We start from the raw sequence: 17,674 nt of genomic DNA on the forward strand, positions 1-17,674 counted from the left end.
CAACACAAAAATCTCAAATTTTCCCAACTAAGGCAAGAAATATCCATGCCAGATCTAACAGTTCTTTTTGGTTAGACCATACACAGCCAAGGGTGCTTTGGCATTTCCTGCTCTACTAATAATGAATGCAGCAGAAAGAAAGCCTTCAGAGTTACTAAATATTTTGAAACCTCTGCAAAACTTGTTTTGGAGCTTGAGCAAAGATTTTGATTGATTGGGGTGTCTTCTTATGTAAACATTGACTCATTATCACACTAATTGCATATTACTGTAATTGGACTGCAGCTTTGAAAGGTCATTGCTGTGGTGTTGCCTACACAGCTACAAGCTAGGTTTGTGGAGCACAAATGAAATCTGACTCGTATTTTTGGCTGGTTTCTGACACAGGTCCTTTGGAGTGCTGCTTTGGGAGATTTTCTCTCTAGGCTACATGCCCTACCCTTGCAAAACCAATCAGGAAGTGCTGGAATTTGTTACAAGTGGAGGAAGAATGGATCCACCAAAAAACTGTCCGGGGCCAGTGTAAGTATTTCCTCACTCTCACAAGCCAAGGTGTAGTACATGTCAAAAATGTGGACAAAGACACCTCTACTCAGGGAATGGTGATTGCCCTCTGTGTTAAGTGGGTACTGCTAAATATGTCTTGAGCTACTGCCTCTTGTATACAGGTTAGAGCAATACAGGATTTGCTTTAAATAGCAGCTCCCCAGTCAGGCAGGATCCAGGGATATAGAAATGATAGATCCACTTTTGCACTCCTCCTTTGAGCCATGTACCAAGTGTGATCCCTTGGACCCTTGATCACTTTATACTGAATAATCTTGATTAATTTCCTTTTTTTTTTTTTTAACTTTAAGGTACCGGATCATGACACAATGCTGGCAGCACAGTCCAGAGTATCGGCCAAACTTCTCAACCATCCTGGAAAGGATCAAGTACTGCACCCAGGTACTGGTCTTTGGTATCCAGGTGGACGATAATCCATTGAATGCCAACTATTCAAAGACATTAGCTTTAAACCCTAAGGCAAGTGAAGGGTCCTGGCAGACTGACATAATTTCTTTACTAGTAACGTAATTAGTAACGTGGTGGTGCTGTTGGCTCTTTTCCAGGGTTCATCCTCATCTCCCATCTTCTGCCCAGCCATAATGAGCATATACTGTGCAAATGGATGCTTTTAGCTCTCAGCTTGTTCAATTGCAAAAAGTCCTTCATTTTGTGATGGAAAGGTATTTAGATCTCTCTCAAGGTCCATATTCTGACCTTGCCTAATGTTGCTCAAAAGCCACAGCTGAATAGTTATGGAGTGGAGAGGGGGAATGAAATGGTACAGTGAGTTCACTATCCAGTAACATTTAACAGCTCCAGGTCTGGATCCAACCTCTCAAAAGAGAAATTTTATACTACAGCTTAGTCACTGATTTCAACGAAGCACAGTCTCTTCTCAAAGGAGACATGTAAATCTCAACAGCATGTGATGTCCAGATGGACCATAGCACCTTGTTTGATGTGCAGGAGTATTGCCCAAACCTGTGACAGTCACCCTGAAGATGTAACAGACTCTTGTCTCTCTTTTTCAGGACCCTGATGTGATCAACACTGAGCTGCCCATGGAGTGTAGCCCTGCACCAGAGGATGAAGGGAGTATGGTCATGCGCCCAAACATTTCCAGTGGGATAGTGCCACTTCTGGTAAGCCCTTCTCTCACCCCTCAGACAACACCTAAGACACTGGAATCCCACCATGCTGGGCACAAACTTGTACAATGTCCACAAGAGCTACTGGTGGAGAACCTGAGCAACCGGACTGCCCGAGGGCCCAGCTTGCCATGCCTCAGTGATTTCAACAGTGGGTCGTGGTTTCAGCAGACCTCACACCAGAAGCTGGAGCCCAGCAACCCATCCGCCCACAGACTTAAAAACAAAACAAAAAATCTTTGGAATCCAACATATGGATCATGGGTGCTAGAGAATATCTGTCACTTCAGCCCCAGCTCCAAGCTCAAAGCAAATCCAGAGCGGGAAGATTCAGGCTTTGATGGGAATTGCAGTTCTCCTAGCTCTCGGGCATCTCCAGCATCTCCAAGTCAAAGTAATTGCCCTCACCTGGATATCAGTGGGATTGAACTGGTGAAACTCCAGACTTTCCCCTCTGGCAATGTAAATTATGCTTATGATGACCTATGTTATAGCGCCGAGCACCAGCCATCAGCCTTGGCAGAGGTCAGAGCAGCTGTGCTAAGGAGCTCCAGTCTTCACAGAGATGAAAAGCCTTTTTGTAAAAAAGAGAAAACATCAAGAGAGAGAGACTCTGGTCTGTCTTTGTCAGAAGACCTGAGTGTTACTCCAGTATAGTAGAAATGGTTCTTCCAAACATCAGGGAATGTGTGTGTCTGGAAGGACTGCTTCCTGTTTCACTAACTTCCTCCACTTTAGCTCGATCAGATGGGTGAACTTTCAACATCAGCAATGTTCTGCTTCCTCTGTCTACCTGCTGGATCCCACATTGTTAAAGGCACTTGCATTTCTATCTCTGTCCTTCAAATGCATTCCACTGAACCAGCTTAGAAGTGGAGAACCAATGGCATTGTTTGTCTGATTCAGAATACGGTTCCTAAGGAAAGAACTCCTTTTCAATCTGCTCAGGTGAAAAGAAATGGACCTGCCATCCAGCTGCAGTATTTGGCTGGAAATAATGGCCAACACAGGTTGTGCTTCTTTCTGAACCAAGAATCTATAAACATGTGCTGTGCCAGCAGCAACCAACTTGCAAAGGCTACTACATTCCTGAGAGCTTTTTACAGTCCTGGTGAATTACTAATGCTTATGCACTATAAGGGAAGTAAAAAAAAGTAGCAGCCACATTTGCATCTGTTTTATTAGTAGACCTTGTGGAAGCTATTTCTCAAACTGGAAACAGTAGGAAGAATGAAAAAAAAATCAGGCTCCTCTGAGCATGTGCTTTGTAAACAAGCAATGAAGAGGAAAACATTTACCATTAAAAAAGCAGTAGCTGGTGGAGCTGATAATATTCCTTTGAGTAGTGAAGGAAATGTGCTGCTTGTCTCATGGTGTTGCTTTCCTCACAGCTCTTGTCATCGAAGGGGCAGGTGGTTTTTCAGAGAAGGGTGAGCTGCATGGTGTGATGAGAAATGGACTTATCTTTTAATGGACTTTACTTAAAATGAACTTCATTTTTGTAAGTACTTTGATATTCAGCATTAATTCTCTATGCTGTGTTGGTAAGAACTTAGCTGAGGTTCTTGGGTAACTATCAAGCATATGGTGTGATGGAGTTCTTGGTTTTAATACTCTGAGGTAGAAAGTAATGCAAAGGAGAAGAATAGTGAAGGGAAATCTAATGCAAACCCCACTTACAGGAAAGTAGAATAGCTCAACCATTTGAGAAAGGCAAAGCCATGACTTGGCTTCACACAGCTGAGCAGGTAGCAATTGTTCCTTGCCTTGCAAGTGCAGACTTGTTTATAAAGGTAGTCATTTGTTTCCAAGACAGCTCATTTCTAAGGCTTTCTTCAGTTATTTAGGATCTAAATTCGTGTTTGCAGATTAAAGCTGCAAAATAAGGAGACTGAAAAGGCAAATAATTTGGATTAAGTCTGAACAGTCTTGGAAGGATTCTGTTCTTGTACCACTCCTGAATGTCACACCTCCAGTGGCAAATTACATGCTGTCTTTGTGTGTAATCAAGCTGTGTAGTGAGATGCCGGTTGTAGACTGCTCCAGTTCCTTTCTGAGGCAAGAGGTTCTCTGGTATATGCTTTATGCTTAGTGATCAGCTGCATGTCAGTCTGAAGGTGCAGGCTAGCAGGTGATGGCTTGCTTAGACCACAGACTTCCTGTCCTTTACATCAGTCAGGGTGGACATTACTGAGCTGTGGTAAAGAAAATCACAGGGTGAGGAGTCTGAATCCATCCTCAGTGAAAGGCATCTTCAGCACAGGTTTATGCTTCATTGGTCTGACTTTTTATCTCTTCCACGCTTTGTATAGTTTTAGGCCTTTGACTTCAGAATGGACAGTTTTATACAATGTCAATTCAGAGCATACAAATACCTTAGGAGCAGGTGTCAAGAGGATGGGAGCAGACTCATTTCAGTGATACCCAGCAACAGGACAAGGGACAACAGGCACAAATTGAAACATAGGACATTCTTCCTGAGTATGAGAAAAAACATGTGTTTACTTTGAGGGTGACAGAGCACTGAAAGAGGTAGCCCAGAGAGACTGTGTAGTCTCCTGCTCTGGAGACACTCAAAACCCACCCAGACATGATCCTGTGCAACCTGCTATAGGAGAACCTACTTGAGCAGGGAGGTTGGACTAGATGATCTTTGGAGGTCCTGTTTCACACCAATCCTTCTATGATTCCCAGACATAAATGGTGATGATGGTCACCTTTCAGCAAAGACCCATATAGTGTGGAAATAATTCTAAATCTATGGTGTTGTAAAACGATTGATAGTCAGAAGAGAGGGGTCCCTCTGTGTGGGGCAAATTTCAGTACCAATGTGGGGACTGATGGGTTTAGTGACCAAGGGAGATGAATGACTTTGCCTATGCCCTTCTTCCCATTTCACCTTTGCTTTAGCTCTCTAGCTTCTCTCATATTTAGTTCATTCCCTGTCCTGCCTTATATCCAGGAGTTGTTACAGCCCAGTTGGATGAGGCAGAAGAGCCCATTTAGCAGGAAACTTTCTCATTCTCTCCTCTTGCAAAGGCTAACATTTTTGATCATATTTCAGACTGGCCGCCTCTGGACCATGCTAGTCAAAAATAAATGCATTTACTTTTAACTAATGGAATTTAATCAGTTTGTCCTTACCTTTCAGATTGTATTGCTTTTATGGTTCATACATTAGTAGGTTTTTTCCTCCCAAAAGATGACCTATCAAACTTTCCAGTAGTTGTGACTTGGTGCCAGCACCTTGGCCCCTTCCTCCCTGAATATGAGATAAGGCCACAGCAGAGTGCAGTGATCATGGTTCAGCTGCAGTGGAGGTGATGCCAGCTCACTCTTCAGCCCTTGTCTGTCCTGAGCAGAGCACTGGTGGTCAGGGCCATGCTTTTGCAGGCCCATTATGACTCTGCTTTTAATTCTCCTTAGCCATTAGCAGGGGCTGGAAACTGGTGGCAATAGGAGTGAAATACTGGCTGGTTCAGAAGCCATGGGAAGTTAACTATACTACCTTCTCTTCCCAGAGACTTTTAATAGCAGAGAGAAGACAGTTCTTCATATTTTTAAATGACTATAAAATACCCCAAGATTCCAGTGAGAAGCAGGCATGATCTCTACTGTCCAGATAGTTACCCAGCTTTGAGCTACCACTGTTTTCCCCGTGAAGCCCTTGCCTCAACATAACTCACAGATATAGAAAGGCCAGTAGTGACAAAACCAGGGAAGCTATTGAAAAGTGAAGTGAGAGGAGAGCACAGTGCTATTAGGAGTGCCAGGGCAGTCTTGGCTGTAGCTATGCCTTCATTTTATAAATAAAGTGCAAGTCCAGCACATTGGACAAATACCTGATTTTACTGAATAGCTGCATCAAGGTACTCATTTACAGGAAGCACATAGACAAAGCTGCACTGAGACTGAGCAGAATTCTATCTTGACCAGGATCTTATCCCTAACAGTGATCAAGAGTGGGATGTTGAAGAGCAACTGTAAGAGTAGAGTAAGCATATATGGATTATTTATTTCCAAAACAGACTCTGACGGTTTACAACAGCATTTAGCTCAGGGCTGCACTGAGCCAGATGCAGTCTTTTCTAAAAAGACAAGACATGGAGATGCAGGTACCAAATGGGCACTAAAAGAAAGAGCTGGGAATTTTAAAAGAATCTGCATTAGCAGCCTCAATGCTCTTAACTCTCCCAAATGGAATGATCTTCTGTCAGCACATTGCCATGAATCTTTGACCTGTAACAATCTTTTTTTAGATGCTATTTAAAAACCCTCACAGATAATGAATTTTTAATTAACATCCTGGAGGAAATATTGTTAATATTTTTTTCCTGTTGTGAAGTTGAATGCCACATGCTGTACAAACCATTTTATCTCACAAAAAAAAAAACCCAAAACAATTGCAGTTATACATGCTACAACCTTCAGTCCTTCAATTCTGAGACTGAAACTTATTGTTTGTACAATCAGAGATTTCATAGTGCTCAACTGCTAGCATTGCAAAACGTAACTTGTGTGAAACTGCTTTTTATTAAGGAGACATTTTTAGGGCATCACCAGTGAGTTAAACCCATACTGTCAAAATTTGATTAATTTGGAAACTGGAAGCCAAAACCCAATTCTGTTTCCTAGAGGAATGACATGAGCTGGAGACCGGGGATTAATTTAGTCTATAATCCATGTGAAATCTTCCACTACTTCCCTACTGCAGAATCAGCCATTTATAGGGTTGTTATAAATTGCTCTTCCTGATAGGTGTTTGTTTTTTAACATTACCAAATTGGTTTTGTAATTGTATGTATATAGTTGGTTTTTGAATGTGTTTAGCATTAATACTTTATGTTGCTTCACACAACCTCATACTTACATTTTAAAGAAGGGACTGATTAACAGGAGATGAAACAATAATGGAAATTTCAATTTGTCTTTCTCTGCTTTTTCACATTTGTTGCTAGTCCTGCTTCTCATTTCTTTGTAATCCTTGCTTCTCATTTCTTTGTAATCCGTGCTCTCCTAAACAAACAGAATTTTTAATTGCACAGATCTAAGGTGTCCCCCTTCATATCAACCCTTTTCCTGAGCTAAGTTCTCATTTAATTTGCCCATGGGCTGGTGTGCACTAAGAAAGCTTTCCAAGGGTGCTAAAATAGATATGGGCTTTTGCAAGTGTAACTTCACCTCCAAGACACTCTCCCTACTTTCCTGAAAGAGAAGAAATTGCTGCTACTGGGAATACTTTTCCCCCCACTGTATTTGCATCTCCACAGCAATGTCAGAAAGGGACCAGACTTCCTTAGACCCTTGAGCTGTGTGAGACAGTTTCTCCTGTAGGCATGGCTGTGCTCTCTCCTCCTGGCTGTTCACCCTTCTCAATCCCATGCAGAGACCTTAGTGATGCCATGCCTCACATCTTCCCATCACAGCACACAAATGGAAAAGTCACGTGAACAGGTTTTGATTTGTCATCGCCTCCGACCAAGGCAGCACTTCTGCCAACGTTCCTTTCTGAGTGACTACTGTACATAAGTAGATGACACACCTGCTTCTATGCAATTTAAAGCTAGACAAGTGTATACTTCTATATTTGCAACACAAAATAAAGAGACACTAATGGTGGATATTTCTTTCCCTCTCTTATAAGTACTTTTTGCACACTCTCTATGATAAGAATACACTCTCTCTTGCTGAGAAGTGCTGCCAGTCCTAGAGAGTTCAGTGCTTTTTCCCTGTGTCCATACAAAACTGCCCAGGGGAACAGTTTAGTGCTCTGAGTATGACAAGTGCCTCTTGGTGCACTTTTTTTTTATAGGCTGTAGACCATTTACAGAGATTTCTGAGACAGAGCTTACCTTGAAGGAAGCTGACAAGCTTTGGGTGAATCAGGTTCTAAAAGTAACACCAATAGGTTTTGGAACCAAGCTCCACCATTTGGCTTCTGGTTTTGCTTTAGGAAGTACCATATGGTAAAGACTAAAAGCAATGAAACATACTGTTTTTCTCCCTTCCCTAAAGAAATTCTTGAAGAAAAGATATTATTCTCACATGACCAAATCACAGTAGATGTCTTTTTTTCCTTCAGTCTGATTTATTTAGTAGCATACACACTTCAGAGTAACAAACACTCATCCAATACAGTCAATGTCAGCATTGCATTGTAGTGTTCAGAACAGATGCATGTGGATGATACAGGCCATTTGATCTCAGTACCTTAAGAATAACAAATAATAACAACAGCAATAAAAAAGTAGCAAAAGCCCTCTGAGATACATTGAAATCTTTCCCTTTAACAAGAACTGGATCAGATGTTAAGTGAATTCCTCCCTGTACAAAATTTAGAGGGATTTAGGTTTTACCACTTTGGTTAAATTTCAGCCAAATTTATATCTCTGTGGGGCCTCAACATCCATAATTTTTAAACTTATCTGATCTATCTCTGTGAATTTTTTTCTATATTGCACCTTCCTCCAAAGAATCTCACAGCAGCTTGCAGGCACTAATGAAGGAGAGCCTCACACCATTGCCACGAGGTAAGTAGGTCTGTTCCCATCTGTAAAATTGGAACAAAACAATGCCTAGGAGAGTTGTCCAAGGCCAAAAAAACCTAAGTCAATGATGAAGTTGAGGGAGAGAAGTCCTAGTCCTACTTCTTGATTCACACAGGAATGCAGCAGTTACAGCACTGCTGCACCTAACTAGTGTGTTTAAGGACCTTGGAGCCTAAGTCAGAGGTCATGTGTTCCTAGCACCAAAGTGCCTCTAGGCCAGGATCTCTGACCCTGCTGTGGAACCACATGTACTCAGTGTCTCCAGAGTGAGGCACTCTCTCAGCAGATGCACTAATGAACGACATTCTGGACTTGCATGTGAACAAGTTCCTTGGTTACCAAGCATCAGCTCCCCCTGTGTTACGTGCCTGTGCATGTGCACCTTGTCAACCCTCTGGTAAATATAAGCTTATTCAACACAACTTACCCAACAGTGAAAGAAGGCCATGCTGCTTCCTCACACTAGCAAGTGGGTGTCCATAGACAGGGGCTCTGGGCCACCTGATGAGAAACAAGGAATCTAAAACTTACCCTCAGTTTGCTCCTGAGCACACAGCCTCAGGTCCTTAGAGCTCCAGTGCTCAGCTGAAGTCCTACACTTGCAGTTTGCTATGAAAAGCTGCCTCCTTCTCTCCTTCCCCATAACAGCAACAGATGATTGTGATTTCTTTCTTTCTAATCCCCTAGCAAGACAAAGATCCATTTCAAAACTAACATCCTAGAATTTACATCATCTAGAATGAGTTTCCGGATCAGTGTCTGCTATAGCAGAGATTTTCCTTTTTCCCTGACCTTTCCAGCTACTGCAGTGGAACAAACCTTCTCCATGTTTTCTCCCAGGACCATGTACTGAAAAACCAGCCAGGTGCTACCACGAGTTGTTTTCTTTGAAGCTACTGATAACACTTTGTTCCAGTTCTCCTTCAGAACTGACCAGTTATTCTAAAATTTTGTCTTAAACTCTCAACTGACATTTGAGCACCAACCTCTACTGTTTAGATCTCCTCTCCAGAAAATAGTTTACATTGGTGCAAAAGATCCACATATGTGGTAACTGAAGAAAGAAATTTAACTCTGAAGATGATTTAGGCAAACCATTAATTGACTTCTGTCTTTATCTTATTTCTAACTTTAATAATTATTTTTAGTTATGGTAGGACAGCTTGCAATTGCAGTCTCATAAAAAAGGCAAAGTCATTGAAATCCTGCCTATGAGACCTATTTACATGCTATTGTCCTTAGGCATTGCTATTTTCCTTAGGCACTGCTATCCATGGCTTACCTGCTGGCTGCAGAAAAGGGGAAATACTTTTTTTTTTAACTGTATGGAATTCACTACAGATTCATTTGTCGTCTCACAGCAGTTCAAAAGTTAGGAGGCATCTGGAATGATTTCATCTGTGCTGTCACTTCTAAAAACCTAATGTAAACACTCTGAAACTTCTAAGTGAAGAATTCATTAACATACTACCATAAATATAAAACAGAGAAACTCTGGGAGGCCACAGAAGTTGTCTGAATTTGCAGCAAACTGCAAAAATAATTACCAGTTTCAGACAACTTCTGGTTTAAGATGAAATATTTCCACATGTCATTACTTCCTGCAGAATACCTACTCTATGTCATCTAACTTTTACATCACAACTGAGCTTCAATTTTCAATACTCCTGTTTTAAGTTTATGAAAAAGTAATTAAATCTGACTGATCTTTTAGTATGCAACAGACTTTAGTGTGTTACACAAAGTAACTCCTTTTAGAAATTAAGTCTGTCCAACTTTAACTACAAATATTGCAGATTTCATTCCAGATCTGCACTCTATAGGGTTTTTTTTTGCTTATGATTTCAACTATTATTGAAACAGCAGTTTCCCAAAAGTGCAGTCACCTTCATCCAAAGTTCTCAGACTCCTTCCTGAGCACAGGAAACCAACAAAAGACAGGAATTTCTGATCAATGTGCATTACTACCTCTAGATGTCGAAAGGGCTTTAGCCATCAACTGGCAATGTAACTCTTACCTGCATTGTGGAAACTACATCACCACATTATTTACATTAAAACCTGGCATGTGAGTCAACATGTGACTAATGATAATATTTATACTGCCAGCATATAAAAAATTGTTCCAGAGACTAGAGGCAACCACCAGAGAAGGTATGTGAAGCCATTGCAAGAAAACAATTCAATCTTTCTTGATTTTAACCTAGAAGCTGAATTTTCTGTGGCTGTGCTTGGGTCACAGTAAAATAATGAAGAACAGATCACCCTGTGATGCCAGATAGGGACTATAGGATGTAATATATTGACATTCCTCCACCCAAGCTGCATGGAGTTAAGAGCTGATACCTTGGAGGAAGGATGCCTGGGAATTATCTCATTCTTGTGTAATGCTGTGAATGCAGAAACACGACCTCCCTGATTGCTGTGCTACTTTATATGCCTAAGTGGCAGCATCATATTTGAGAAGAGGGACATGGCCAAGAAGTCACGTGCATTTAGAGACAGTCAAATCATGATCTTAAGAGATCACACTGGTTGCTGACTGCTAGTGTGTGCATGTGTATAGGGGTTTTATCTTCAAAAATAAACAAGCCTTGGGGAAAAAAAAACTTAGTTCCCTGTCGAGTTTGTGAAAGATCATTAGTGATTTTCAGAGCTGCAGTTCAGCTGCAAGAGGCCTAAGTCTTCAACTTAGCAACATATCTAACAGCCCACCCAGCTGGAATGTTTTTGGAGACAATAGGCTGCTATTCTCTCCCTAGAGTGTTTGTAATCTCCTGAGCGGCTACAGAAAAAGCCAAGGCCTTTCTTGGATAGAGGCAAGGCTAGGGTAGGGTAGGGGAGAAATGGTCAACAGCAGTTAGCCACATCAAGCCACTATAAACTGCTGTCTCCCAGTTTCTTGTGATTAACACCCATTTGCACCTTGCTCACTCTGTAACATAATGTAGCAGAAGTTGCTGGTCCAACCTATAGTGTACACAAGAGGACTTGGTATTAGAGAGGAAAAAACACAATCTGGTTTCAAAACTATGCAGTTCCCTGAAAAATCATTTTTCCTGCCCTGAGTTCCCAAGCATTTGTCCTGGTTCTCTAAGAAGTAATTTGTAGTCCCATTTTGCCAGAAATCATAATCATTCTGGCTTACCACACAGACCTCTTGACTCATGCTGGTGTGATTCCCAAGTATGGAGATCTTCATTCTCTGAGGACCAGTCTCAAGTTCATCTGGTGCAATACAGACCAATCTGGAATGATTCATTTAGGTTCATAGAGGGCTGATGCAAAGTAACTTTGATCACTGACTGCTGGGTTCTGGATGCAGCTCCCTCTGCACTGAAAACCTCAGGAGTTTGGAGTTAAAGGTTTCCTTCTAACTGAGTTTCCTTCTACTTCAGTAAAGCAGAAAGTTACAGAGAAGCCCTGCAAGTTTTGTGCCTTTCTCAACTCATCTTTCAGTGATGCTTTCCAAGATGCCAATCAAATTGTCCAATCCCAACAAGTACCCATCCTCCCTGTTGCCTTCCTGCCAGGGGATCCGGTGATCCAGTGTCTGCCCATCAGGAAGAAGGGTGGTCTTTCCGAAATCAATCAGCCACACATTGGCATTCCCACTGCCATCATGTACAAAAAGTAGTGAACTTCCTACAACCTGGAAGACAGATTGAGACAGTCTAGTTAAAAATACATCTTCAGCCCTCCCCCACCAATTAACACTTCCTGCTAAGAAGATGATCTCCTCATCCCACCTGTGACCCAAAAGACTTTTGGGCTGCACTTATAAATTGATGATTTAGATGCCCCAGTAAGGTACAAATGGGAGGGTAGATAATAAATGGGACTCAGCAGAAAACAGGAAGAAAAGCAATTCTTCATCTTAGCATCAGGTCTCAATTTGAGCAATTCAGCAAAGGCCAATAACTCCTTTCAAAGACACATCATGACCCATGATTAACAAAAATATCTCTAGTGATAAGAGAGCATCAACAAGATAAAATAAAATATCTAATCTCAAAATCTTGAGCTGTTAACAAGCAGAAAATACAATGCTAATGATGCCTTCTGCACAGCAAAGCACACTGAGAACATAGACATCAGAATTAAATGGTATTTCAACATAAATCCATTATAAGTAATACAGCCTTCATTGTCAATCTATAACTGAATGCTACTGTACCAAATGCAAACTTCCATGATGCCATTCCCCTGTAAATTTCACTGGAGCACATCCAGGTTAGAAAAACCATATGAAACTGGTACTAATAAACTATTCCATGCAGTGGTCCACAGCTATAAGTGCTGGGACGTCTAAAGACAGGAGGATTTATTATTGCTCAACTAGTTTAATCTCCTGTACCATCGTGGTGGAGGCTTTGTGGTATCTGTGTTGCAAACATGTATTAGCTTTCTTCTACAAAACCCCTTATACAGCAGGCTGTTCTGAAGTACACCGGAATGACAAAGAAGCAATGCACCTCCAGAGCTTTGCAGTCACTGCTCACCTCATGTCGCTTGAAGAAGTCTGAGGATTCCAGAATGACATTGATTTCCTGCAGACGTTTGAGGTATTTTTTCTGGAAGAAGAGAAAAAAAGCCCAAAACAACCCATAAACATTTCATTGAAAACTGAATAATCTGTTTATGAGAGTCAATATAATTAGGAGATCATATTCATTTTAGGCTAGAGGTCCTTTAAAACTACAGGTTCGTCACTTGAAAGTCAATCTGAAAATACATTTCAAGCTTTCATAGTGAATTAAAAGACTGGAGTTCATCTGCTGCATGTGTTACACCAGGCATACTTATCTCCATTGATATGGATGTCATCAGGCTTTCTGCAATTGTTTTGTTTGTTTGTTTGTTTGCTTTTAATAAAGAGAAAAGGTTTTTAAGGAATTAAAAATCTTCCAGTTCCCCAAAGTGAAAAGAAAGAAATTGTGTTAGAGAAACAAGGAGCTCCAACTGTGGTGAGGGCAGAGGGGGGATAAAAAGAATCAAGGCCTAATATACAAAGTTCTAGTGCAGATTTTTAAGGCTGCCCTGAGCTACCAAGCACACTCCTCCTGCACAGCTACTCTGCCTTCATAATGGCTTCCACACTGCAGCAAAACATTACAGCATCCTTTGAAGTTCCAAAGACAAGAGATGTGTTATGCCATCTACCACATGCCTGTTGTGCTACCCATGGATTAGCACACAGGAATTCCTCTTTGAGATGAGTTTCACACATGGGAACACAGCTAGTCACCAATCTCACTTCCTGCCTCCACACTCTGGTTTTATCTTCTCCAGACCGAATTCCCAAATCACAAGTTTTCCTGCCAACACAATCCTTGCTTAGATATCACCCATCTAATGCATCTAACACCCATGACTGAAGCTGATGGCAAGCCACAAGTTAGTTAGTTTGAATGACATTTTGATAGCATGAAGCATTTGGGGTCAACTCATGGCAAGAGCTGATAAAACTTGTCTCAGTCAACTTCTCACAACCCACCAAATCCCCATGTCCACCCCATCTCCTGAGAGCAACTGGAAGTCAAAACCACTTACCCCCTTGGTATTCTAATTCTTATTTCCTGTACCAAAGAAAGCATGGGCCTGGAGCAAGAGCATTGGTCCAAGATCAGTGCACCTGAAGAGCTCAGACTCACCAGAATAGTTGTGTTGCCCTCAATGAATTCCGCAAAAACCTGTAGAACTTGCTCCTGTGTCTTCGTTGTTTTGAAGTTTGTGTTACATGTACCATCCGCCTTCTGCACAGAACCCACACAGAGAGAGATTATTTATACTGCACTCATATCATTCCCCTCATCACTCAATCCTCTTGAACCAGCAACAGCTCAGCCCTTGCTAACCAGATGAAAGTAAGCAGCTGAACAGGAAGAGAAACCAAGCAAGAAGAAGAGAAGAGATACAAAAGCTGATTGGATAGCTTTAAATGGCACTGGCAGTTCATTTCCTGTTGAGTACAAACAACAAAAAAAGAAACAATTCATGATATTACCAGCTTGCAGGAGGGTTTTCTCACATCAGTGCTAGCAGTGCAAAGTTCAGTGGGGAAACCACAGAGACCTCTTTGGTTGTACTCTTGTCTGGCTAGTGAAACCCTGGCTGAGGGTGTGAGGGAACATTTCCAAAACCAATTTTACTAGTCCTTTAGTTTGGGGGTTTCTTTTGGGTTTTGGTGTGGATTTTTCTGTTGTTATTTGGGTTTTCTGTTGGTGGTGGTGGTAGTTTTTGTTGTTGTTTCTGTTTTTCACTGGGAAATCAAAGAATCGCAGTTAGGATTCAGTTCCAAATATAGCTTTGAACATATAATGTGACCCAGAAGTCACAGAACAGAAATCTGTTGCAGATAGGAACAACCTGGGATTCGCAATGCTAGCAGTGACAAAGCAGGTGAATGAATTTTGGCAAAGGACAGTGGAGGCATGCTTGTTCCAAGTGTGTCCTGGAGAAATTCAGAGTATTTTTGTGCTAGCAGTAAGATTCAGTACAGAAGCATCCTGCTACTGAAAAAGACAAGTATTTTTATGTGCTTCTGGAGCTACAAGCAAATAAGAGCAGTGCATGAATTGGAGGTATTTGTAAACACAGAATATATGAATATGCATGTCCCCAAGAGCATCCCTGTTGCTTCAAGAGACACGAATAGGAGATTTTAGGATATGGGTGTAAAATACAGCAATTATTACAATTGGCAACAAAAATCCACTAAAAGCCTGCAGGATTATCAAACTGTTTTCCTCTCCATTGTTTCAGTCCAATCCCTCCTTTTTATTGTGAGTAAATCAGCAGGTCAATACAATATGTTGTCTCCTACATGTTAAGTCACTACACCAAAACGCCAAATTCACTTAGCAGGTGAAACAGAATTTATTCCACAGCTGAACTTTGTTTCTAATGCATACATGAAAAACATTCAATAATGCTAAAACTCCAGATCTCTCATGCAAGAGAATTTTATTCCAAGGCTGTTGGACAGACACAAGTGCCACATGTCAGCCTGATGAGATGTGCAAGTTATGCCAGAGTAGTTCAGCAGGTAGGCAGTGAAAGTTAGAAGCCATGTGATCTGATGTGTGATAATACTCAAGAGCACATAGATATCTGAAACTTCATCTCATACCTCTTCACTGGAGAAAGGCTGTTTTAAAAATAATTTCTCCCTATGCTGCAGATTGTAGAGCAATGTCTAGAATAGCTGCTTGGTGTTTGTTCCCTTTCTAACCTTTTGTGTCTGGACAAACTAGTTGCTTGCTTCCCTTTTTAGCACTTTTATGATTTTGCTCCTTTCCAGTGGTTGGCAGGAAACATGATTACTGTCTGTCTTTACTTGCTGTAAAGAACATCCAGAGTTTGAATGGCACCACCCCAGTATTCTAAACCATGCTGGCTCTGCATGTACCTGATCCTCAGGAGGCACTTGCCTGACTCACTCCTTGAAGTCATACCTTTGCTAAGGACTCCACATACACCCCTGCACAGCAGAGTAGTCTGTCACACAGTGCAGCTCGTGGGCCAGTTCTTATTAGATGTGACAGTGACATGGCTCACCAGAGGGCAAGTGTCACAGCTCCATAAAACAGTGCTATTCATCTTAAATCATGGGGTCTTGCTCAGAGCCCTCTGCAGACTTCCCTTAAAGGGCTCTGGGTTAACTTAATGGATTCACAAAGATTTATGAATCAAATCTGATATCCTCCTGGGAAAATGGCTATCCCTGATCTACAGCTAAAGGAATGGTACCAAAGGAAGAAGTCACTTTTCAAACTGCACAGATATTCACTGGCAGAACAGGAAGACAGAAATCCCAACTCTCAGCCGCAGGCATTAGCTTAGTATTATAGAGAAAATGTTTGCAACGCCTGGTCTTCAGACAGCCTCTGCCAGAGAGGAAATGTGCATTTGGAATGAGGCAGGCACAAGATACTGAGCAAGAGGTTCCAACTGTAGGGAAACCAAATGGTTCAGATTATTTTTGATAGGAGGAAAAGTGACAAATCCCATAAATGAACTTGACTTGATTTCAGAGATCCAGAAGCAAGGCAAAGATAAGAAATGGATCAACCCAAAAAGATACCCCATTACTGCAGGAGTGCATATGGTGAATCAGATCTCATTTATCAGCAGCCAGTTCACAGAAAGGTTTATGATTTCACTTTCTTTGCTTTTGCTTCTTATTCAGGCAGCCACAGGGCAGGAATAACCAAACCCAACATACCTCATCAGCTAACTCCAGGAGTTACCAGTCCAGTCAGGGAGCGCATCCCCTTGTTCCCATCAACCACTAGCTGGCACCACTGACTTTTACAGGCTTTCTTACCAAAATGGGGATCCCTGCAGAATGGCTTTGCTTTTCTGCAAAAATACAGAACTGGATGTACAGTTCAGCTTCAGTGGAACAGTGCAGGCAGTACTGACTACCTGTATTGCCTGAACAATTTAGTTTCTGCCACCTTTTCTCCATCTAAAAAAATTTAAAAATTATACCTACATTCCTCATAACAGCACAGGGAGATAGAGAGAAAGGGAATGTGCTCTAAAGTATTTCCTATACTTAGTAAAGGATTAAGTATTCTTTCTGTGCACAGTTACAGCAGTGTCTCCACAGAGGGAAACACTACACAGTCTGTGTGTCATACTGCTCCTACTTCTGACAAGAAACAAATCCACAAAGAAAAGGCAGAAGGTTTGTCTGAAGCACCCATGTTCTCCTTTAGCTCAGTTACTCTCTGGGACTGTACATCTTCACTCACCAACTATCTTTCCAAGAACACACATGAAAACTCTCAAGATCATCTGGGTTTCTGATTCCGTTACACAGAGGAGCATACAAAGACATAAGTTGTACAGGAATAAAACAGGTATCTTCATAACATCATTAGCTGGCTAAAGGGCAAGGCAGGATCCTGTGTTCTGGCTGGACTGGAGCCAGACCACCTACTCAGCTACCACCCAGACAGTTCTTGCATGAGGATGCCTGTGTCTAACAGCCAGGAGTGGGTGGACAGCACACAAGGGGCCAGCACTGCATGAGCTTGGAGCCCCAGTTCCAGTATCACAGCAGGAGAATCTGTGAATAAGGAAGGGAGAAGACACAAAGCAAAGACAAGAAAGAGGTAGTTAAAGAGCCTCTGTTCATCAGCATCACTGTCTTTTATACCTTATTTCTACGTGCTTGAATTGTGAAATGGAAACAAAACTAATCCAGGTTCTGGAGTGGTGCAGTTGACACACCTGAAGGATGGGATGCCATCCAGAGGGACACAGGCAGGCTCAAAGGTGGGCCCATGGGAACCCCGTGCAGTTCAAGTGCAAGTGCTGCACGTGGGTCAGGGCAGCCCCAGTATCTATCCAAGCTGGGGCATGAACAGATCAAGAGCAGCCCTGCTGAGAAGGACCTGGGAGTGCTGGTGAATAGGA

At 41.8% G+C, this 17,674-nt stretch overlaps 2 protein-coding genes across 4 annotated transcripts in view; one reads left to right on the forward strand and one right to left on the reverse strand.

The window, feature by feature from the left end:
* The window catches only part of LTK (leukocyte receptor tyrosine kinase), a 92,701-nt gene extending 85,962 nt beyond the window's left edge, over nucleotides 1-6,739 (forward strand). For both annotated transcript variants that reach the window (XM_071427346.1, XM_071427347.1), the window contains 3 exons: nucleotides 388-522; nucleotides 858-948; nucleotides 1,581-6,739. In XM_071427346.1, coding sequence (XP_071283447.1) covers nucleotides 388-522; nucleotides 858-948; nucleotides 1,581-2,354 — 1,000 coding nt within the window. In that variant the 3' untranslated portion in view covers nucleotides 2,355-6,739. The remainder of the gene's footprint in view (nucleotides 1-387; nucleotides 523-857; nucleotides 949-1,580) is intronic.
* Nucleotides 6,740-7,761: 1,022 nt separating this feature from the next.
* ITPKA (inositol-trisphosphate 3-kinase A) overlaps nucleotides 7,762-17,674 on the reverse strand; it is a 39,578-nt gene continuing 29,665 nt past the window's right edge. For both annotated transcript variants that reach the window (XM_071427349.1, XM_071427348.1), the window contains 3 exons: nucleotides 13,900-14,001; nucleotides 12,748-12,819; nucleotides 7,762-11,897 (listed from right to left, as the gene is read on the reverse strand). In XM_071427349.1, coding sequence (XP_071283450.1) covers nucleotides 11,694-11,897; nucleotides 12,748-12,819; nucleotides 13,900-14,001 — 378 coding nt within the window. In that variant the 3' untranslated portion in view covers nucleotides 7,762-11,693. The remainder of the gene's footprint in view (nucleotides 11,898-12,747; nucleotides 12,820-13,899; nucleotides 14,002-17,674) is intronic.

This window comes from Agelaius tricolor, unplaced genomic scaffold (genome assembly GCF_023055355.1).
Source record: "Agelaius tricolor isolate 1412-34295 unplaced genomic scaffold, bAgeTri1.0.p SCAF_5, whole genome shotgun sequence".
Classification (NCBI taxonomy): Eukaryota; Metazoa; Chordata; class Aves; order Passeriformes; family Icteridae; genus Agelaius; species Agelaius tricolor.